Source organism: Engystomops pustulosus, chromosome 10, assembly GCF_040894005.1.
Source record: "Engystomops pustulosus chromosome 10, aEngPut4.maternal, whole genome shotgun sequence".
In the NCBI taxonomy this organism is placed as follows: Eukaryota; Metazoa; Chordata; class Amphibia; order Anura; family Leptodactylidae; genus Engystomops; species Engystomops pustulosus.
Window position 1 is genome coordinate 72,016,155 of NC_092420.1, and position 23,419 is coordinate 72,039,573.

General features: G+C 41.6%; 1 protein-coding gene across 1 annotated transcript; it reads left to right on the forward strand.

The window, feature by feature from the left end:
• Positions 1-290: 290 nt before the first annotated feature.
• On the forward strand, positions 291-22,501 carry LOC140105227 (ranaspumin-like). The gene is made up of 16 exons (XM_072129177.1): positions 291-339; positions 9,669-9,772; positions 10,277-10,309; positions 10,401-10,457; positions 11,479-11,535; positions 12,549-12,605; positions 13,333-13,398; positions 14,785-14,832; positions 15,102-15,146; positions 15,493-15,540; positions 16,528-16,572; positions 18,078-18,128; positions 18,845-18,913; positions 20,779-20,826; positions 21,261-21,340; positions 22,335-22,501. Exons 1-15 carry the CDS (start codon positions 291-293, stop codon positions 21,300-21,302), a joined length of 819 nt encoding a protein of 272 aa, XP_071985278.1. The 3' UTR covers positions 21,303-21,340; positions 22,335-22,501.
• The last annotated feature ends 918 nt before the right edge of the window (positions 22,502-23,419 follow it).

Here is a 23,419-nt window from a genome sequence, read left to right on the forward strand (position 1 = left end):
GATGAGGGAAAAATATGACAGATATAAAACTAAAGGGTAAAATCTTCCTTATGTTTTATTAATGTTTACATTCAAAGCAGGATGTGAAATTTTGGCAAATGTTAAATGTTTTCTTAACTATGCTAATAAATGTGATTAAAATAATGGAGACATCAAAGCTGTAGGCATTTAGGATCATTTCCAATGTGGGCAGTGCCGTCATGTGATCTTAGTGATGTCACCTCATTTTATCCTATAAAAGAAGAGCAGTGTCTTGTACCATTCACACCTTGATCTCCTCAATCTCCAGAATGAAGATCATCATACTCTTTGCTTTGGCCGGTCTCAGCCTGGCTGTGGGTATGTAGATATAATACATTGTAATTTAGATGCTAATGTATTAATACAATCTATAGATCATACATACAGTATATGTATATTCAGCTGACTTGTGTCTTTTGTATTTTTTTCTTTTTGCATAGAAAGGTCATGTTATGATTAGAGATGAGCGAACATGCTCGTCCGAGCTTGATGCTCGGTCGAGCATTAGGGTACTCGAAACTGCTCGTTGCTCGGACGAATACTTTGCCCGCTCGAGAAAATGGCAGCTCCCGCCGTTTTGCTTTTTGGCGGCCAGAAACAGAGCCAATCACAAGCCAGGAGACTCTGCACTCCACCCAGCATGACGTGGTACCCTTACACGTCGATAGCAGTGGTTGGCTGGCCAGATCAGGTGACCCTGGGATAGACTAGCCGCTGGCCGCGCTGCTCGGATCATTCTGTCTCTGGATGCCGCTAGGGAGAGAGCTGCTGCTGGTCAGGGAAAGCGTTAGGGTGTTCTATTAGCTTACTGTTAGGCAGGAGTGATTCTCAAAGAACCCAACAGCCCTTCTTAGGGCTACAATAACGTTCTACTTTTTTTATTTTAATTTGCATCTTTTACCATTTTGTGAGGAATTAGCAGGGGGACTTGCTACCGTTGTGTTTAGCTCTTAGTGGCACACATATCCATAGCAAAGGCTGAAGTGGCAAAATTCAGTAGGGGTTGGATTTCTATTAGGCAATAACTCAGTGTCATCTCATCTGGCATAGTAGTGTGCTTCCTTTGATACTTGGCTAGAAAATAGCCATAGGAGAATACAAATAGCTTCTTGAAGCCTACAGTAGCGTTCTATATATTTGATTTCTGGTTGATCTGCTGGTGGCTGTAGTTTCTGCAGTGCATGTACTTGCCAATTCTGAGCAATTTGTAGTGAGACTTGCGACCGCTGTGTTCTGCGCTTAGTGGCGCACATATCCATAGCAAAGGCTGAAGTGGCAAAATTCAGTAGGGGTTGGATTTCTATTAGGCAATAACTCAGTGTCATCTCATCTGGCATAGTAGTGTGCTTCCTTTGATACTTGGCTAGAAAATAGCCATAGGAGAATACAAATAGCTTCTTGAAGCCTACAGTAGCGTTCTATATATTTGATTTCTGGTTGATCTGCTGGTGGCTGTAGTTTCTGCAGTGCATGTACTTGCCAATTCTGAGCAATTTGTAGTGAGACTTGCGACCGCTGTGTTCTGCGCTTAGTGGCGCACATATCCATAGCAAAGGCTGAAGTGGCAAAATTCAGTAGGGGTTGGATTTCTATTAGGCAATAACTCAGTGTCATCTCATCTGGCATAGTAGTGTGCTTCCTTTGATACTTGGCTAGAAAATAGCCATAGGAGAATACAAATAGCTTCTTGAAGCCTACAGTAGCGTTCTATATATTTGATTTCTGGTTGATCTGCTGGTGGCTGTAGTTTCTGCAGTGCATGTACTTGCCAATTCTGAGCAATTTGTAGTGAGACTTGCGACCGCTGTGTTCTGCGCTTAGTGGCGCACATATCCATAGCAAAGGCTGAAGTGGCAAAATTCAGTAGGGGTTGGATTTCTATTAGGCAATAACTCAGTGTCATCTCATCTGGCATAGTAGTGTGCTTCCTTTGATACTTGGCTAGAAAATAGCCATAGGAGAATACAAATAGCTTCTTGAAGCCTACAGTAGCGTTCTATATATTTGATTTCTGGTTGATCTGCTGGTGGCTGTAGTTTCTGCAGTGCATGTACTTGCCAATTCTGAGCAATTTGTAGTGAGACTTGCGACCGCTGTGTTCTGCGCTTAGTGGCGCACATATCCATAGCAAAGGCTGAAGTGGCTAAATTCAGTAGGGGTTGGATTTCTATTAGGCAATAACTCAGTGTCATCTCATCTGGCATAGTAGTGTGCTTCCTTTGATACTTGGCTAGAAAATAGCCATAGGAGAATACAAATAGCTTCTTGAAGCCTACAGTAGCGTTCTATATATTTGATTTCTGGTTGATCTGCTGGTGGCTGTAGTTTCTGCAGTGCATGTACTTGCCAATTCTGAGCAATTTGTAGTGAGACTTGCGACCGCTGTGTTCTGCGCTTAGTGGCGCACATATCCATAGCAAAGGCTGAAGTGGCAAAATTCAGTAGGGGTTGGATTTCTATTAGGCAATAACTCAGTGTCATCTCATCTGGCATAGTAGTGTGCTTCCTTTGATACTTGGCTAGAAAATAGCCATAGGAGAATACAAATAGCTTCTTGAAGCCTACAGTAGCGTTCTATATATTTGATTTCTGGTTGATCTGCTGGTGGCTGTAGTTTCTGCAGTGCATGTACTTGCCAATTCTGAGCAATTTGTAGTGAGACTTGCGACCGCTGTGTTCTGCGCTTAGTGGCGCACATATCCATAGCAAAGGCTGAAGTGGGAAAATTCAGTAGGGGTTGGATTTCTATTAGGCAATAACTCAGTGTCATCTCATCTGGCATAGTAGTGTGCTTCCTTTGATACTTGGCTAGAAAATAGCCATAGGAGAATACAAATAGCTTCTTGAAGCCTACAGTAGCGTTCTATATATTTGATTTCTGGTTGATCTGCTGGTGGCTGTAGTTTCTGCAGTGCATGTACTTGCCAATTCTGAGCAATTTGTAGTGAGACTTGCGACCGCTGTGTTCTGCGCTTAGTGGCGCACATATCCATAGCAAAGGCTGAAGTGGCAAAATTCAGTAGGGGTTGGATTTCTATTAGGCAATAACTCAGTGTCATCTCATCTGGCATAGTAGTGTGCTTCCTTTGATACTTGGCTAGAAAATAGCCATAGCAATAGGATAGGATTGTTTGGTTCTAAAAACTCAAAAAAAAACAAAAAACACAAAAAAACACACAAAAAAAAAAAAAAAGTTATAACTCTCATTTTAAAAATGTTTAACCCCAGGGCTAGGGGTAGAGGACGAGGGCGGGGACGTGGGCGTCCAACTACTGCAGGGGTCAGAGGCCGTGGTCCTGGGCGGGGTGAGACACCACCTGCTGATGAGGGAGCAGGGGAACGCCGCAGAGCTACACTCCCTAGGTTCATGTCTGAAGTTACTGGGACTCGTGGTAGAGCACTGTTGAGGCCAGAACAGTGCGAACAGGTGATGTCGTGGATTGCTGACAATGCTTCGAGCAATTTGTCCACCACCAGTCAGTCTTCCACGCAGTCCACCCATGTCACCGAAATCCCCACTCCTCCAGCTCCTGCACCTCAGCCTCCTCCCCCCCAGTCTGCCCCCTCCCAGGAAAATTTGCCATTTGAACCGGCATACTCTGAGGAACTGTTTTCTGGACCCTTCCCACAGTCACAAACCACTTGTCCGGTTGCTGCTGAGCAATTTTCCGATGCCCAGGTTTTCCACCAGTCACAGTCTGTGGGTGATGATGACCTTCTTGACGTAGTGGAAGTGTGTAAAGAGGTGTCCGACGATGAGGAGACACGGTTGTCAGACAGTGGGGAAGTTGTTGTCAGGGCAGGAAGTCCGAGGGGGGAGCAGACTGAGGGATCGGAGGATGATGAGGTGACAGACCCAAGCTGGGTTGAGAGGCCGGGTGAACACAGTGCTTCTGAGACGGAGGAGAGTCCTCGACCTGAACAGGTTGGAAGAGGCAGTGGTGGGGCCAGACGGAGAGGCAGGGCCAGAGCTGGTGCATCAGCGCCACTGTCAACTAGTGAAGCTCCCGTGGTGAGGGCTCTTGCGGCGAGGGCTAGATCTTCAGAAGTGTGGAGGTTCTTTAAGGAAACACCGGATGACCGACGGACTGTGGTGTGCAACATTTGCCAAACCAGGCTCAGCAGGGGTTCCACCACTACTAGCTTAACTACCACCAGTATGCGCAGGCATATGAATGCTAAGCACCCCACTCAGTGGCAACAAGCCCGTTCACCTCCGGCCGTGCACACCACTGCTCCTTCCCCTGTGTCAGCTGCTAGTCAGCCCCCTGCCCAGGACCCTGGCACAAAAACCCCATCGTCGCCTCCACGATCCTCCACAGCATCCACCAGCGTTCAGCTCTCCATACCCCAGACGCTGGAGCGGAAACGCAAATATAGTGCAACCCACCCGCACGCCCAAGCCCTTAATGTGCACATCTCCAGATTGCTTAGCCTGGAGATGCTGCCCTATAGGCTAGTAGAGACCGAGGCCTTTCGCAACCTCATGGCGGCGGCCGCCCCTCGGTATTCGGTCCCCAGCCGCCACTACTTTTCCCGATGTGCCGTCCCAGCCCTGCACCAGCACGTGTCAGACAACATCATCCGTGCCCTGACCAACGCCGTTTCTGACAAGGTCCACCTGACCACGGACACGTGGACGAGTGCTGCCGGGCAGGGCCACTATATATCGCTGACGGCACATTGGGTTAACTTGGTGGAGGCTGGGACCGAGACTGACCCTGGGGCTGCTCATATACTGCCGACGCCGAGGATTGCGGGGCCTACCTCGGTCCAGGTGTTTCAGGCCTACTATGCCTCCTCCTCCTCCCACCCCTCCTCCACCTCCTCCTCCGAACTACCATCCGTGGGCACGGCGCCATCAGTCGGTAGCTCTAGGCACAGCAGCAGTGCCGTCGCTAAGCGACAGCAGGCGGTGCTCAAACTGCTGAGCCTAGGCGACAAAAGGCACACCGCCCAAGAGCTATTACAGGGCATCACGGCGCAGACTGATCTGTGGCTGGCACCGCTGAACCTCAAGCCGGGAATGGTTGTGTGTGACAACGGCCGTAACCTGGTGGCGGCTCTGCAACTCGGCAGACTGACACATGTGCCATGCCTGGCCCATGTGTTAAATCTGATAGTGCAGCGTTTCCTCAAGACATACCCCAATCTGTCTGATTTGCTCACGAAGGTGCGCCGCATCTGTGCGCATTTCAGGAAGTCAAGCCCAGATGCTGCCAATCTCAGGGCAGCGCAGCGCCGCCTCCAACTGCCCGCTCACCGACTGTTGTGCGACGTGCCCACGAGGTGGAATTCAACACTGACCATGTTATCCAGAGTTTACCAGCAGCGCAGAGCGATTGTAGACTGCCAGATGTCAACTTCCACCAGAACTGGTAGTCAGGTCAGTCAGCTTCCTCAAGTCTACAATGAGGAGTGGACGTGGATGTCTGATATCTGTCAGGTGCTGAGTAACTTTGAGGAGTCAACACAGATGGTCAGTGGCGATGCCGCCATCATCAGCCTCACCATCCCGCTGCTTGGCCTGTTGAAAAACTCTCTGGTCAGCATGAAGTCGGAAGCTTTGCGCTCGTCACAAGAGACGGGGGAAGAATATTCCCTTGTTGATAGCCAAAGCACCCTGAGGTCTGTTTCTCAGCGCATATCGGAGGAGGTGGAGGTGGAGGAGGATGAGGAGGAAGAGGAGGAGAATGTTGGCGAGACACAAGAGGGGACCATTGTTGAGTCCTTCACTGTTCAGCGTGTATGGGCAGAAGAAGAGGAGTTGGAGGAGTTGGAGGAGGAGGAAATGGACAGTCAGGCCAGTGAGGGGAGTGAATTCTTACGCGTTGGTACTCTGGCGCATATGGCAGATTTCATGCTAGGCTGCCTATCCCGTGACCCTCGCGTTCAAAGAATTTATTCCAGCACCGATTACTGGGTGTTCACTCTCCTGGACCCACGGTACAAGCAAAATCTTGCCACTCTCATCCCTGCAGAGGAAAGGAGTGTGAGAATGCATGAATACCAGCAGGCCCTGGTGCACAAGCTGAAACAGTATTTCCCTTCTGACAGCGCTAGCGGCAGAGTGCGTAGTTCTGCGGGACAAGTAGCGAGGGAGAGTAGGCGAGCAGGCAGCTTGTCCAGCACTGGCAAGGGTACGCTTTACAAGGCTTTTGCCAGCTTTATGTCACCCCAGCAAGACACTGTCACCTGTCCCCAGTCTCGGCAGAGTAGGGCTGATCTTTACAGAAAGATGGTGAGGGAGTACGTAGCTGACCATACCATCGTCCTAAATGATCACACAGCTCCCTACAACTACTGGGTTTCAAAGCTGGACATGTGGCACGAACTGGCGCTGTACGCCTTGGAGGTTCTTGCCTGCCCTGCCGCTAGCGTCTTGTCCGAGCGGGTTTTCAGTGCAGCTGGTGGCATCATCACCGATAAGCGTACACGCCTGTCGACTGACAGCGCTGACAGGCTGACGCTTATTAAAATGAATAAAGGCTGGATTTCTCAGAATTTCCAATCTCCACCAGGTGAAGGAAGCTCAACCTGAATAATTGATCCACTCCTCCTCCTCCTCCTCATTTTCCTCCTTCTCCTCCTCTTTGTACAGTAAAGCAGAGGAAAATGGCTATTTTTTGACAGGGCCCACTGGCTCTTGCTATACTTCATGCATTTAATTTTTCTGGAGGGCCACCTACCCGGTCCTCTGTTTGAAACAATTTTTGTGAGTGCCACATACAGGCACTCAATCTATTCCATTTTTCTGGAGGGCCACCTACCCGGTCCTCTGGTTTGAACAATTTTTGGGACTGCCACATACAGGCACTCAATCTCTTCCATTTTACTGGAGGGCCACCTACCTGCTCCTCTGGTTTGAAGAATTTTTGGGACTGCCACATACAGGCACTCAATCTATTCCATTTTACTGGAGGGCCACCTACCTGCTCCTCTGGTTTGAAACATTTTTGGGACTGCCACATACAGGCACTCAATCTATTCCATTTTACTGCAGGGCCACCTACCTGCTCCTCTGGTTTGAAGAATTTTTGGGACTGCCACATACAGGCACTCAATCTATTCCATTTTACTGGAGGGCCACCTACCTGCTCCTCTGGTTTGAAGAATTTTTGGGACTGCCACATACAGGCACTCAATCTATTCCATTTTACTGCAGGGCCACCTACCTGCTCCTCTGGTTTGAAGAATTTTTGGGACTGCCACATACAGGCACTCAATCTATTCCATTTTACTGGAGGGCCACCTACCTGCTCCTCTGGTTTGAAGAATTTTTGGGACTGCCACATACAGGCACTCAATCTATTCCATTTTACTGCAGGGCCACCTACCTGCTCCTCTGGTTTGAACAATTTTTGGGACTGCCACATACAGGCACTCAATCTATTCCATTTTACTGGAGGGCCACCTACCTGCTCCTCTGGTTTGAAACATTTTTGGGACTGCCACATACAGGCACTCAATCTATCCCATTTTACTGGAGGGCCACCTACCTGCTCCTCTGGTTTGAAACATTTTTGGGACTGCCACATACAGGCACTCAATCTATTCCATTTTACTGCAGGGCCACCTACCTGCTCCTCTGGTTTGAACAATTTTTGGGACTGCCACATACAGGCACTCAATCTATTCCATTTTACTGGAGGGCCACCTACCTGCTCCTCTGGTTTGAACAATTTTTGGGACTGCCACATACAGGCACTCAATCTATCCCATTTTACTGGAGGGCCACCTACCTGCTCCTCTGGTTTGAAAAATGTTTGGGACTGCCACATACAGGCACTATCCAAATTAAATTGTCTCCATAGCAGCCTCCACACGTTGTCTCCATTGCTACCTCCAAAAGTCGTCCATATAGCTGCCTCCATACATCGTCCCTTTATCAAACGAGGTGTGTCAGGCAGAAATTTGGGTTGTTTTCATGGATTCCACATCAAAGTTGTTAACTTTGTCGCCACCCTGCTGTGTAATCCACAAAATATACTTGCAAACTTTTACCATTTAGGGATATTATTTCAGCGCTTCTTGCGCATCTGTTTACATTCCCCTCACCCGCCATATCCTAAACTTATAAGAACGCTACTACACTTGATCTTATACAAAAGTGCTGTTTGGGGAGTAGCCTAGAGACAGGGGCTTGGATTTGCGAAAGCTCGCCTGGCAGCGGAGCGCCAGCTCCATGCGCATCATGCGCTTCTTGCGCATCTGTTTACATTCCCCTCACCCGGCATATCCTAAACTTATAAGAACGCTACTACACTTGATCTTATACAAAAGTGCTGTTTGGGGAGTAGCCTAGAGACAGGGGCTTGGATTTGCGAAAGCTCGCCTGGCAGCGGAGCGCCAGCTCCATGCGCATCATGCGCTTCTTGCGCATCTGTTTACATTCCCCTCACCCGGCATATCCTAAACTTATAAGAACGCTACTACACTTGATCTTATACAAAAGTGCTGTTTGGGGAGTAGCCTAGAGACAGGGGCTTGGATTGGCGAAAGCTCGCCTGGCAGCGGAGCGCCAGCTCCATGCGCATCATGCGCTTCTTGCGTATCTGTTTACATTCCCCTCACCCGGCATATCCTAAACTTATAAGAACGCTACTACACTTGATCTTATACAAAAGTGCTGTTTGGGGAGTAGCCTAGAGACAGGGGCTTGGATTGGCGAAAGCTCGCCTGGCAGCGGAGCGCCAGCTCCATGCCAAGATCCAACTAACATAGTTTTAACTGCAGCACCTTTAATCTACTACTAGTTCACTGCCTCCATACATGGTCCCCTTATCAAACGAGCTGTGTCAGGCAGAATTTTGGGTTGTTTTCATGGCTTCCATGTTAACTTTGTCGCCACCCTGCTGTGTAATCCACAAAATATACTGGCAAACTTTTATCATGTACCGATATTATTTGAGCACTTCTTGCTCACCTCCTTTGGTTCCTCTCTGCCACCCATTGGTTTGAAGCCTGAGTCCATTTAGGGTATGTCGCCATGACACTCTCTAGCCTGCTGCCGCTGCCTCTGCATGCCGTCCCCTATAGTGTCAGGGTCAATTATTGCATGTTTTAGATGCTATCTAGCTTCATTCTGTCACTCTGTCATGGCCATGCTGTTGCCCATAATTTTGGCATAATGGTGCGTTTAAGCAGCCTCAGAGGCATCCATGCATGCTGCCCCTGCTGTTTCCTGTCCATTTCCGTGGTGTTTCCATCCTTTTCTGAGGTTCCCAGGTGTTTGGCCAAGCTTCCCTGTGCAGAGCCTTGGTCCCCTTGAAAAATGCTCGAGTCTCCCATTGACTTCAATGGGGTTCGTTATTCGAGACGAGCACTCGAGCATCGGGAAAAGTTCGTCTCGAATAACGAGTACCCGAGCATTTTAGTGTTCGCTCATCTCTAGTTATGATACATCAGGAAGTAAACCAACAAATGCTCAGTGCTTGGAATTTGCTGTAAATGTAAGTTTGAATAAATACTAATGTATTTAACTTTTTTTAATAACAAAATGTATATTTAGGCCTCAATGACCAATATAAAATCTCAATATAGCTAAAGGTTATTTAAATCTAGACCCATAAAGCTGTTATTTTAAGGCCGTTTGTTCAAATGTCGGACAATAATTTTACCTTTAAATTTTTTGTGCAATTTTGCAGCCCATAGAAATGTTAACTGTAACTACAGCAGCAAAAAAGTAATAATAATAATAACCAAGGTCCAAAAATATTTATGTGACAGGGCAAAAGCAGATGCGGTCAAGGTAAAGCAGGCAAACATTACTAGAGGAAATCACAGGTTAATGTGCACATTACAAAGCTACTGGGGTCTAAACATAGACTTTCATCAGCTCAGCCTGTGCATGTTTGCTATTAACTCTCTAATGACTTGTCCCGTTTTTGTTTCTGTGTTTTTGTTTATTGCTGCCCACCTTCAAAAATCCATATTTTACTTTAAATATCCATGTACAGAGCTATGTGAGGGCTTGTTTTTATGTTAAACAATTGTACTTTCTAGTGGCTGGATAATAATATTCTATATCATTTATATATGTTCTAGTAAAAGAAAAGGGATTTAAATTTTTAGATTCTTGTAATTTTTTTTGATTTTTAAAAACTTTTCTTTTACTATTTGTCCCCCAAGTGTGCATTGAACCTTAGGGTTTTAATCACTTCTGCCATATAATGCAATACTGAAGTATATGACAGTTATATGACTGAGGTCTAAGTAACTGTCTCTGGCAGGTTATGGTCAGGATAAATGACAGGCCTGGGAGTCCAGCATAGACATAGCTGTCATAGTAACTGATGGCGACTCCCCCAATCTTAACCAAGGTTATATAGTTCTGATCTACATTGACTAATATATTTCTATTGTCTCTTCTTATCTAGCATGCTCCAGCTTTCACTGTAAATCTTGCAATTTTTGTGTGTAGCTACAAAGGAAAGGTAAGTAAATTATATTTGCCAATATTTAATATCAATAAAGAATGTGTTACCGTATATACTCGAGTATAAGCCGACCCGAGTATAAGCCGAGACACCTAATTTTACCACCAAAACTGGGAAAAACTACTGACTCGAGTATAAGCCGAGGGTGGGAAATGCATTGGTCAAACCCCCCAGTAGTATACAGCCTGCCAGCCCCCAGTAGTATACAGCCTGCCAGCCCCCATGTAGTATTTAGCAGCCCCTAGTAGTATACAGCAGCCCCTAGTAGTATACAGCAGCCCATAGTAGTGTACAGCAGCCCCCAGTAGTGTACAGCAGCCCCTAGTAGTGTACAGCAGCCCCCTAGTAGTATACAGCAGCCCCCTAGTAGTATACAGCAGCCCCCTAGTAGTATACAGCAAGCCCCTAGTAGTATACAGCAAGCCCCTAGTAGTATGCAGCAAGCCCCTAGTAGTATACAGCAAGCCCCTAGTAGTATACAGCAAGCCCCTAGTAGTATACAGCCTGCCTGCCCCCACGGCCCTTAAAAAAAAAAACTTATATACTCACCCTCCGATGTCAGCGCGGCTCCCCGATGTCGGCGCAACTTACCGATGTCCCCGATGTCAGCGTGTCCCGTCTTCTTTCTTCTCCGCGGCTCCTCTTCTCTCTTCTATCTTCCGGCATGGACGCGGCCATGTTTTCTTCTAGCATGCGCATACTATGACGCGGCTGCTGCTGACGTCATAGTATGCGCGGCCACTAAGAAAACATGGGCGCGTCCATGACAGAAGAAAGAAGAGAGAAGAGGAGCCGCGGAGAAGAAAGAAGACGCAACGCGCTGACATCGGAGGGTGAGTATTTAAGTTTATTTTTTTTAAGTGGGTAATTTTTTTTTTGTTATAGACTCGTGTATAAGTCGAGGGGACATTTTACAGCACATTTTTTGTGCTGAAAAACTCGGCTTATACGCAAGTATATACGGTAGTTAATTGTATAATTGTACATATATTTATTTTTCGTAATTGTTTACCCACAGATCACACGAAATGAAGAGAAATTTAGGGCAGCTACGAAAGAACTTATACTCATACTGGTAAGATATAACATTGCTATTGTTTAAGAACATGTGCTGTAAATATATATATATAGTCGTACAATTACACTAGATTACTTACATAGCGAGAGAGGGGAAACATTTGTCAGGTTCCAATGGACACTGATAGACATTTCTGCAGTAGAACTTTGTGGGGCAGATTTATCAAACTGTCAAAAAGTAAGAATGTTCTTAGTTGCCCATGGCAACCAATTAAAGCTCCCCTTTAAAATAGCCATGAGCACTGGTAAAATGAAAGCTGAACTGTTATTGGTTTTAAGAACATTCTTACTTTTATACAGCTTGATAAATCTGCCCCTACGTTTCTAATGTTTTTGGTGGCTTATGCAGTGAAGCATCTCAATTATTGTTGCAGCACTGTATGTATTTCTTATCATTTGTAACCTTCAAAAGTATATTACTGCCGTTACAGGATATAAGTAAGGAACGGCGCTAAATTCTGTTGAAAAGATTTGTAGAGAAGTGTCTGGAAGTCCTATCTCAATTTTCCGTTCCCCTCAAACAGTAGTGTCATGATATTTATCAGCTACTGACAGGACAGGACAGGACAGACCATGGGATGCTATAGGATTAGGATGGTTTCCTATTTCCCATTATAGTTGTTTAGTGAATGTAATATCTCCCAGTTATAAGTTATTAGGGTATAATTTGCTTACTAAAAGGAATTTATGATTATTAGTTAGAAACTTACTATACAGTATATCCAAGTGTAACAGTTCCAGTAATCCCTGACTGAACCATATTTCATTGATTTTAATTTTTATTGTTGTATTTATCACAGTGCAGGGTCATAGTGATACAAGATAAGGATGGCGATGACATTATACAATACCTGACACTGGAATAAAAAAGTGCCCTAAAAAACTATTCTGAATCTTGTTCTACATAGTTTACTTTTAGAACATGATAAATGATGTTATATGACATAGAACATATTGTTTGTAGCTGATGACCTAAATAAAAGGTTCTCTTTTCTTCTAATCTCTTACTAGAAATGTTCCGGTTGTGCTTTGGATGTAATTCTTAATATTCATGAAGATCAGACATTAGTAAGTAAAGAACTGCATTAACACCTCATTCTAAATGAAGTGGAAAATATGGATATGAATGGACTAGCTTCCCGGAAACCAAATAATTGGAAAGCCAACAGAACAGATATTAAATGAGGTCAATTGCCATCAAAACATTAAGAATGAAGAATTGGTGTACAGGCCTGACATCTGCTCCAACTACTTATATATATGGCTGTGGGAGATGTTGCTTACAACTTCAACACTTTCTGCATTATTAGAACACAGACTATAGGGCAGTGGCCATAATAGTCAATGGTGGGTCCCCATTAGGACATTCTGGGTGCATCACCACCCAAAAAACCAAATTCTATTTGGTTCTACAGCCTAATGTTTCCTAGAAGTGGCTTGTACCTGCACCCCCTGCATGGTAGTAGGCCAAGGGGCTAGAAGAAAGGAAGGACTTGGGAGTCACTGTAAATTGATACTATTATTCTTCTGGGATGTGACAATTGGGATAAATGATCCCTTCTTTCTGGATTACCCATCCACTTATCTTCATAGGAAATGTAAGTGGCTGCTTATATATGTTACATGTTTATATACAGTCACACATATACAGTCACATAGATGATTTAAAATGTACATTTAATATATTTTACCTTTTAATTTAAGCTTCGGAGGATATACTTCTATGAAATTTAAAAGTAATGAATAAAAGCCATGTTTCTACTGTGTAAAATAGTTAAATGTATTTCCCCTACAGGAGGAAGCGTTAGCAGCAGCTGGAAAGACTCTGGAGGATGTGGCTCGTGAGTTGTTCGAATTGCTTGTAAGTTTTTCCTTTAAATGTGATTGCACAGCACGGCCCTTACTGGGGGATTCAGATATAGAATTTGTATTTCTATGGAATGTAAACTATGAAGGTGGATACATTTTATAGTTTTCCACAATGTTGATCAGTGTGGAATTAGATCAATTGATAGCTACAAAAACTTCCAAAATAATAAGATATATAGTTTTTCATATTTTTACACTTGACTGTAAAGAAATTCTTATTAGATCCAGATTAATTCATAGATTGATAGAATTGTATTGGAAAACGGCACAATCAAGGTTACAGTTACATGACTATAACCTTGGTGTAATCCTCGCCCTACATACAAGACTCCATTCACATTTCAAGCAATTAGACTTTTTGACAGCTTTCCCATTTTTTTGATGGATTAATTTTTGACAGATGCATCTTTCATATTCTTAAAGTCAGTGGTAAAAACTGAAAGCAGCTTTCTGATAGGAGACTGTTTTGTAATCTGAAAGTAAAGCACATGAGGCAGAGATACAAATGAAAGAGTTTAGTTTTCATAAAAAAATAGATCATTCAAGTCCTGAAGTTTTCCAAAAATGTGAACAAACGCTGAAACATCTGATGGCCTTAGGACTGGTTTTACTGGTGTGTGGGTGGCAGTCTGCCAAAACGCTCTAGGATAAAAGGGAACAGCAGCGAATTATGCTGAAACTCAACCTGCACACAACATATTCCCTTATCATTAGTCAGACTGCTCCAGGATATGTTAGATTGCAGGTAGGTTCCTCTGGTATCGCTGTAACTTGCTGGCGTTATTGAATAGGTTGCTTGTCATAAGATAATACAAAAGGTTCAAAAGCTACTACCAGCCTGTTATCCAGGACAGTGACAGGAGGACAGGAGATTGTTCCACTCTCTGTTTGGTATAATGCTGAACTTCCAGAGTATAAGATGACATCAATGTGATCCGGGCACTGTCCTGTATATTGTGTTGGTGGAGGTTTCTGAGCATCAATCTCATGGCTGGGTCAGCACAATGGTGTCACCTTAAAAGTAGTAAAAGTAGCAGCACCAAGGTATTTATTCAGACCATCTGCTTTGATTTTCCAATACTTATTTGTTCCAACTTGGATTTTATTGAAAATTTCACAATACTGGAAGAGGCTATAGCTGATATCTTCCTGACCAGATGTAATTCTGTCCCCAAGACTTGTCCCCAAAACTTTTTAAGTTTTGAATAAAGCTTGTTAAAGTTCTTAAAATACTTCCAGAAAAAACTACTGATACTTCCTATTATTATTTCTATGTAATATATATTTTTAAGACCAGGTATAATAACAGACTTACAACTTTTCTATGTAGAAAATGTAAATATAGAAAATCCTCATCATCATCATTGTATTTTTCCAGGACACACTAAAACTGAGTGAAGGTGCAACACAAATACTATGTGCGCTGGTAAGTTTACCATTATGGGTTATAGCTCTCTCAGAGATTTATTTACACCATATTGTATGGCAGCTTAAAGTGTAAGAGACTGTGTAACCATTTAATTATTTGATTGATTATCTCTTTTTAATATAACAGTGGTGTTTAATATTATTATGAACTTTATTCTAATAATCTCTCTGGTAATGTGACACATATGGACATGTGTTAACAGAACAAATGATTATATCTGCAGAATTCATGATTTCTGATAAAATTATTTATATTTATAATTACAGGCAGATGATGCTTTGCTATCAACCTGTTTGGCAAAGGCCCTGACGGTATCACCAATTTATACTTTCATATTTGTAGATAGAAAAATGAAATAAGTTCTAAAAGGTTTATTCAATTAACATTATTAATGGGAAAGTTTAGTAGAAATAAATATAATCGGATTATCTATTGTAATTCTCTACTCTTTGAATACACACACATAAACACTAATGTTATATATATGGAGGGGGAGCAGTGGATCAGTCGTGGTATTATTACAGTAACTTACACATATCACACTGAATTATCTTTTTTGTAGATTGATGGATATTATTTAAAATTGGACTGAAATAAATCTCTAGATCACATGACTTTAATAGCAACTACAACTTACTTGTATATTCTTTATTTTAGAAAAATGTGTCTCCATTGCCCGACAACCTAAAGGCCTTCATTTGTAAGGTAAAAATAATAATTTTAATGTAATGATAAAAAAAAGTTTGGCTTTGGTCAGACTTTGGTCAGACTTGGTTTATCTAGATATAAAAGTCTTATAGTCACAGCCTGGATATCTACAGAAATGTTACTTGTGGGTATAGAACACTCAGGAGTAGGAAGTTGTTATAGAAGTCTGATATTCACAGCCATTTGGGGATGAGGCCACTAATGGGAGGATGGAATCAGTGTGACACATGGAAAGGTCTCTTCTTCCTCTTTTCTGTGGAAGTGACAGATCTGATCCCCCTGCACTGGTTTTCTCGTTAATAACTAAAAGATATCAAATATTTATATGATTGCATTTATTAGTGGTAAAAAATCATGTAATTTTAATGTACTGCTGAGAGCTTAATTCAATCAGAATTATTACTTTGTGAACCTTACAGATGTTTTACATGGACTAGGTCTGGTAATTATACATGATTCTATAGTATGTGTGATGTGGGCAGGACTGGTTTGTTGAAAGGTTATATATATTTTAATATATAGTTTGTCGTGAACAACCAATTGTCACAGACACCACCTCATTCTGACTGCTGAGACCCCCAGGCTATCTGCTTTAGAAGTTGTTAGAGGGGGTTTTCTATCCATTGTATGTAGGGCATATACAGAGCAAATGTCATAAATACATCATTGGAGCTTATTGTCCCCTTCCTGCGGCCGGGCTGATCGGAGAGCTTTCACCACATTTGCCTTCTCTCACCATTCAGACCTATGGCAGTGCTGAAAATAACTCGAAAAGACTCGAATAGACTTGAATAGAGAGTGGCCACATATACATGGCAAACCTATATACTTTGTTCCTTATGCATGCCAAACTTTACAGCTGTACCAAGGGAGTCAAGGACCCGCACCTATGGAAAGGTCATGAATACACAAGATAGGAAAATCCCTTTAATTTATTAGAGATTATAGTAAATTCCCATGTAACTTGCTGCGTTTGCTTTCTAGGGAGATCGAAATGCAGTAACTGCAAAAGACGTTGTGCAGCTCTTGGTATGTTTTAAAACTTCTAATTCACTGTAATGAGTAGAGACCTAGTCACACAAAACGGATGTCTCCATATACAGACACTAATTTATCTAGATACTGATCTCAGTGGAAATAGAATAGTCAGATACCTTTACACATACAAGAACCATCTCTGCCTATGTGCTTTATACATGTGAATCTTATTCTTATCATTCTGTACACCAAAACTTAGTAAAATGCAATGATAAATATCCCCTGTATAGCTCTGAAGGATAGAACAGACTGCTACATCCACTACTATGGGCTTCCAAGGGACACAAACCCTTCATCATTAAGAAAAAAATCTTAACTCACCTTCAGCTTTTTCTCCCCCGCCCTGCGGCTCCATTTTCTCCTCTTTCTGCCTGGGCACATACATTGATGCGGAGGTGTCATTAATAGTGTGGGGGAAATCTCTGCTGTAGACATTTATGTAAAGGGGCATCTGTTGAGGACATTTTATGAAAGGAGTGAATCTGCTGTGGAAATTTTATTCTAGGGGGGCATTTGTTGTGGACATTTATGTAAAGGGAAATCTGCTGCAGATACTTATGTATAAGAGGGCTCTGCTGTGGACATTTCATTAAAGGGGGCCCTGCTGAGGACATAACATTAAATGGGGCTCTGTTGTGGACATTACATCAAAGGGGGGCTTTACTGCTGATATTTCATTAATGTGGAGCTCTGTTTCCTACTCTAGGGCTTATTCTTGAGTCAATACCTATTTTTTCTAAAATTGGGAGCCTTGGCTTATATGCAGTCTTGGATATCTGGTTGTGATGGTTTCCTGCAGTTATGGAATGAGATTGGCTTTACTTAAAAGATGGGTTTTAAGTGCTTGTTTGAAGTTTATCATGACAGTGAGATTAACCATATAGATGAGTACCTAAGTCCTAACATCTGGGCACATGTTAGTTTAGATACCTAGGGGCCCTAGTCTTGTGAACAGCCCTGGGCCCATGGGACCCTTAATCCTCCACTTATATCTAGCATTGGTTGAACTCAATTAAACATTTACCCCTATTGGTGGCTCCAGTAAAATGATATGAATGTATGTTGAGATGTGTATGGAGGAAATGAAACCCTGGACAACCTTCTCTCCCAGCCCCATACCAGCTGCATGTTCTGCCTTTATGCTTACTCAAACTCTGTCATCGATAATCCTACATTTTTCCAGATATGACACATACATCATACAATAGAACGGCTATATAATGCACAGTTATTGGAATCAAGTAGGAGAGAGAAAGCTATGGGTAGTTGTAGTTATTTCTTTACACTTGAAAACCTGAATCACAAGATCAAAATTGTTAGGCAAACTTTTGGAAAAAAATGCCATGGATAACTAGATCAGTGACATCATTTTTAGCTATATAGACTATATTCCTAGGTGAGCACTGGCTGATTATTGCTGTCATATTATTAAGTTGCTTCTATCGCTTCTAATACAAGAAGGTAACACAAGTTTTATTTTCTTTATTTCTCATTAGAAAAACGCTGCTTGCTTTGGGGACGATGCACTTGGCACTGGTGATACAGTGGTAAGAAATCTTGCTCTTATTAGTATATCTTAAAATCATTCCATTAGTCCAAATTATTCAGTTGATTCTTTGTGATACTGTGGGCTTGGTGTTCATACACTATAACAAAGCAGAAGAACAGAATCCTCAAAGGGAGATGTAAAGGTCGCCCAAAACTGTAACATGTGGATATTTTCATATACAATATCTACACAAAGGGGCAGATTTACTTACCCGGCCCATTCGCGATCCAGCGACGCCTTCTGTGCGGCGGATTCGGGTCTTCTGGCGATTCACTAAGGCAGTTCCTCCGACGTCCACCAGATGTCGCTGCTGCGCTGAAGTTCCCCGAGGAACGCCAGAATGCACCATCCTATACCTGGTGAAGGTAAGAGCATGTCCAGCAACACTTTTTTTTTTTTAAATGCGGTGGTTTTTCTGAATTCCTTCGGGTTATCGTTCGGCCACACCCCCCGATTTCCGTTGCGTGCATGCCGGCGCTGATGCGCCACAATCCGATCGCGTGCACCAAAAACCCAGGGCAATACAGGGAAAATTGGCTCAAATCGGAAATATTCGGGTAACACGTTGGGAAAACGCGAATCGGTCCCTTAATAAATGACCCCCAAAGTGTTAGTTTCCTCAGTACAATAAAGAAAGGTTTATACAGTCTGATAAAGATAATACAGTAAGATCACTTGTATAACTAACACATTTACATGACAAATGTATTACAGGAAGAATTAGTCACAAAACTTGGAGAAAGTCTAGAAGGTTTAGTGCAGAAGGTCCTTGATCTACTTCAGGTAAGTTTCTTTTTAGATTTTGAAAATATTTGTGTAATTGTTGTATTGTTATAGTCTAATAAGATGTAATTATAACCCCCCATCTGTGAAATACTGGTGAGAATCACAAATCTACAACATTTATAGTTATAGTACATGTTATTATTCATTCACTTCTCTATTCATTTCACAATTCCCAACTGATTTAGAAGGAAGGAAGAATCTACTTTTGAGTACAGGCAGTCCCCTACTTAAGAACACCCAACTTACTTTACTGTACTTTAGCCTTAGGCTACAATAAACAGCTATAACAGTTATCAAAGGTGCCTGCAGTTAAGCTTTATTGTTAATCCTGGTTCTTATGATAACCCAAAAGTTTTAAAATCCAATTCTCACAGAGACCCAAAAAATTTTTCGGCAGAGTTACAATGATAAAATATACAGTTCCGACTTACATACAAATTCAACTTAAGGACAAACCTAAAGAACCTATCTTGTATGTAACCCAGGGACTGTCTGTAATGCGGGCAATTTGAAAGGAAATGTTCTATAGGACAGCAAAGCACTTTGAGATAATGTACAGAATAGATAATACTGGTGTACAGATCTAAGAATACAACTAGCACCAGGTTAAAATAATAATAGCAAGTGAATATACAGTAAAGTATTAGTATTTCTCCACTACAAATAGTTTATGGTTTTGTCGAGATCTCAAATTTACTTTTGGGATCCAGATTCCTATGTGGAGCTTGTTACTTGTCCACAGATTTACTACTGACTCCTAGAACAAGAGGCTGCAGCACAATAATAATGAAAGAGAGAACAATCAGAGGTTTCTACATCGTTCCATCATTTATGGTTTAACCTCACAATAATATACTTGCAGAAGGTCACATTTACATACTGAACATATTACCTTGTAGGTGAGGTGTCTAAGTCTTACTTAGGAAAAACTGGTTTCAAACACAAGAAAGGCCTGCTTATGGCACTGGACATTTATCCAACTAGAACTTTGAAGCAAGATTATGTTTTCTTTTTTCTTTCTTACAATACAATGATTCTACTTCTTCTGAGATATACTCCTCTACATCTCTTGCCCATTTATTTTCTATCTTACCATTAAAGTTATTCTCTTCCCTGGATGTCAAATTCATTCTAATGTTTATAATCGAAGGGTTTCCTCCCACTGAGTCAAATATTTTCCCAAAAAGTTCACAGTTACCTTTTCCTATCCTCTTCAAAAATCCTTTATCCATTAATGATCTGTAAATAATACAAAACATTCTGAGTCCCTTAAACCAAACTCACTCTTTACCTGGTCAAATAACTTCAATTACTTTCCCTTCATATCTATTATATCTCCAAGCCCATAGACTCCTTTCTTCTCCCAATTGGAAAGCTATCCCTGCAGTCCTTTTCATTTACCCATATAAAATAAGTCTCTTAGTAACAAAAATTCTGAAATATCCATTGGTAACTGGAATTTTTTTCTAATAAGCCTCCAGACCACACTGGTATCTCTTAAAAGTATTGATGCTTTTCCTGGTATCTTTAAATTGGAATTATTTTCATGCACAAATCTTCCCAAAGTTAAAGAGGAAGCCAGAGTTTCCCCTCTAGTAGTAAGATTGTCTTAAGCACAAAAACTGTTGCAAAAGTGCAAATGCACCAAAAAAGTTTCAACTAAACAAAAAGAAGCCAAGCCAAATAAAAGATACATGTGTCCCCATAAGTTTATATATTGTCTAGAAGCTGACAGAATCTCATTTAGATTTCACCAATTTAGGAATTTATTAAATACTGCACAACAATATTATTAGTAAATTTGCCTTTAGTAAAACCATATAAAAAACAGCAACTATTAAAAACTTTTTATGTTATTTCAGGCACTTATCGGACCATCTGGGGTTTTGAATGATTTGGCATGTAAATTGGTAAGTGCACATGTATGATTGTCCTATAAATGGGATGAGGCTGGAGATAACACATTCAGGTCTTTAGGGTTTTTCTAGGATTGCTCTTTTCTTATGATTAGGAGTTTTATTTAGGATTGCTCTATGCAGATAGGAGGTGTAAATAAAATGTACCATCAAAGTGTATTCCGGTCACAACCACATATCTTCTCTTATAATCCCATATGTGATGTAAATAGGGTGACTGTATATTTCACATCAGGATAATAATAATATCCTGCTGCAGGTCCCATTATACACAACCAGGAGTTCCACTAACATTTCTGCAGGTTTTTGTGGCGGTCAAGCAGCAGCTCGAGTCATGGAATCAGTGTTGATTTCTGTTTCTATGTTTTTAAACGTATATTTTGCTTCGCTATTACCTAATAATAACCAAATGATTCCCTTTTATTTAGGTAACGCTTCCAGATGGCAGTCTTGGTGGTATGATTGGCTGAGGTCTTGTTTCATTCAAAAACTAATCCCAACTTATCCGGTAAACTGTGCAAAATCTCATAACATTATCATTTCTTTTATATATATTTTTGTTTCATTGGTAATAGTGACCATTTGGAGGATACATTTCCTTACATATTCACCTTGCTCTGTAGTATTGTGCCTCAGTGTTACTAGGGACCTCTGTACATATATGGTAGAGCATACATTATATTAATCACACAGAGCTTATTAGATAGGGAAACAATGCAATATATACACAATTTATGGAAGTATTTGGCTAGTGAAATTTTTTTTTATAAATTTCCCTCTGTACACATATGGATTTGGAACAATGTCATCCAGATGTGATTGGGCAGTATTCACTCTTATTCCACATGAATGACTTTCTTGTCTGTGTGCTATCCCTTTTTTTGCAGATAGTACACTGACATATTTATTTCAATAGCCGCATGCACACAACTGGGTGTAGTCTGTAGAAAACTCAGAGCAGGTCCTATTCCTGCCCATGTTTACAACCCGAGCCTTCCCATAGAAGACTATGAGAAAAATACTGACACCACCCGGGAGACACTCAGGAGTCATTTGATGGAGCTCATATGTGCAGATCACTTACTAGGTAACACAGTCATGTGACTCTTCTAGAGAATCCGATACGAGTAACACACAAACCTTTCCTGCTGACATACGGCTCGGCAATGGATTACACACTGATGATATTTGAAGCACAAAAATAGATCACATATCTCTTATTCGTGGCCAGAGATCAGCACATGTTCACCTGCAGGGAGCCGATACCTGAGATTTAAGAGATTTAGAAAGCAGAACGCAATCCTTTATATCCGTGTTTTACACAATCCCTTCTCTTCCATCATTATCTCTCCTCCAAAATGTTTCACTAGTAAAGTAACCCTGCACCCAGACTTTATTATATCACTGGAGGTACAACTACTGTATTCTCCAAAAAAGGTTAAAGCTGTTTATATCATGTTAGATTTTACTTCATTATTTATCCTACATATCAATTTTTTTAGGGACATTGGACCAAGAAAGTAGAAGAGATGAGAGCAAGCAATAAAAAAAGAATAAAAAATATAAAATCTTATGATTAATCCTTTTGATTTCCTTGATGATCAACCAATCTGTTTCTTATACATCTAATATTTCATCCAATCAATAAATCTTTCTTCTAATCAATCCACTTGTGTTGTTTTATTTAGTTGTACGGAGATTTCTTGGTGTCACCAGAGGAATAATTCTGTGGTTTGTCCTCAGTAACTCGTGTATACCAGAAAGAAGGCCAAGAGTAGAGGTTATAGGATAACTCTGCTTTATATTAGATGTTATCATGTGTTTTCTCACCATTGGTAGTAATACTTAGCACATAACTACTCTGTAGGCTCAGTAATATGGTACTAGGGGGAAGGCTGCTGCAGGCCTTCTCTACTTCCCGGAACCTTGTAGGGGTCAGTTGCTTGCAGTATCAGTGGTCTGTAAAACATGGACATCTACAATACCGAGGACTTTGTATGCCGCGATGCCCACCTCAATAACACTTTCACCAGTTGGAATTATTTTTGCTTCCAAGTGTATTAAAAGTTTCAATTAAAAGGTTCTTTTAGGTAAAATAAAAGTTAAGCTTTCTTCAGGCTTTTTGAAGATATATTGATACATCATAGATGTCCAGGTTTCTGTGCGAGTCCCAAAAATCTAATAACTAAATCCCTTGATAAATGTGGTGCAAGGTGCTTTGTTGGAATAAATTATGGCAGATTTCTGTCATAAACAGATTGATTGATACCTATTTTTTAAATTTAGGTAAAACTAGGGATGGATGAAATTGTAGTCACATGTACAGGGCCACATTTACAGCTCAAGCTGCCCTAAGCGCTAAGCCTGGACACTCCCCTATTGTTTCCACTGGACTATTAGAAGGATTTACTTGTGCCTAATGAAAAATAATGGTTTTTGATAAGAGATAAAGTATTAAACTATCTGTTTGTGACAGTGATATCTCAACCGTGACCTGAAGGTAAAATCCCACTCCTAATACCTATCACCATTTGTACCCTCATTGCTGTATATTATGACCCTGTGTGTAAGGCTATAGACCATTAAG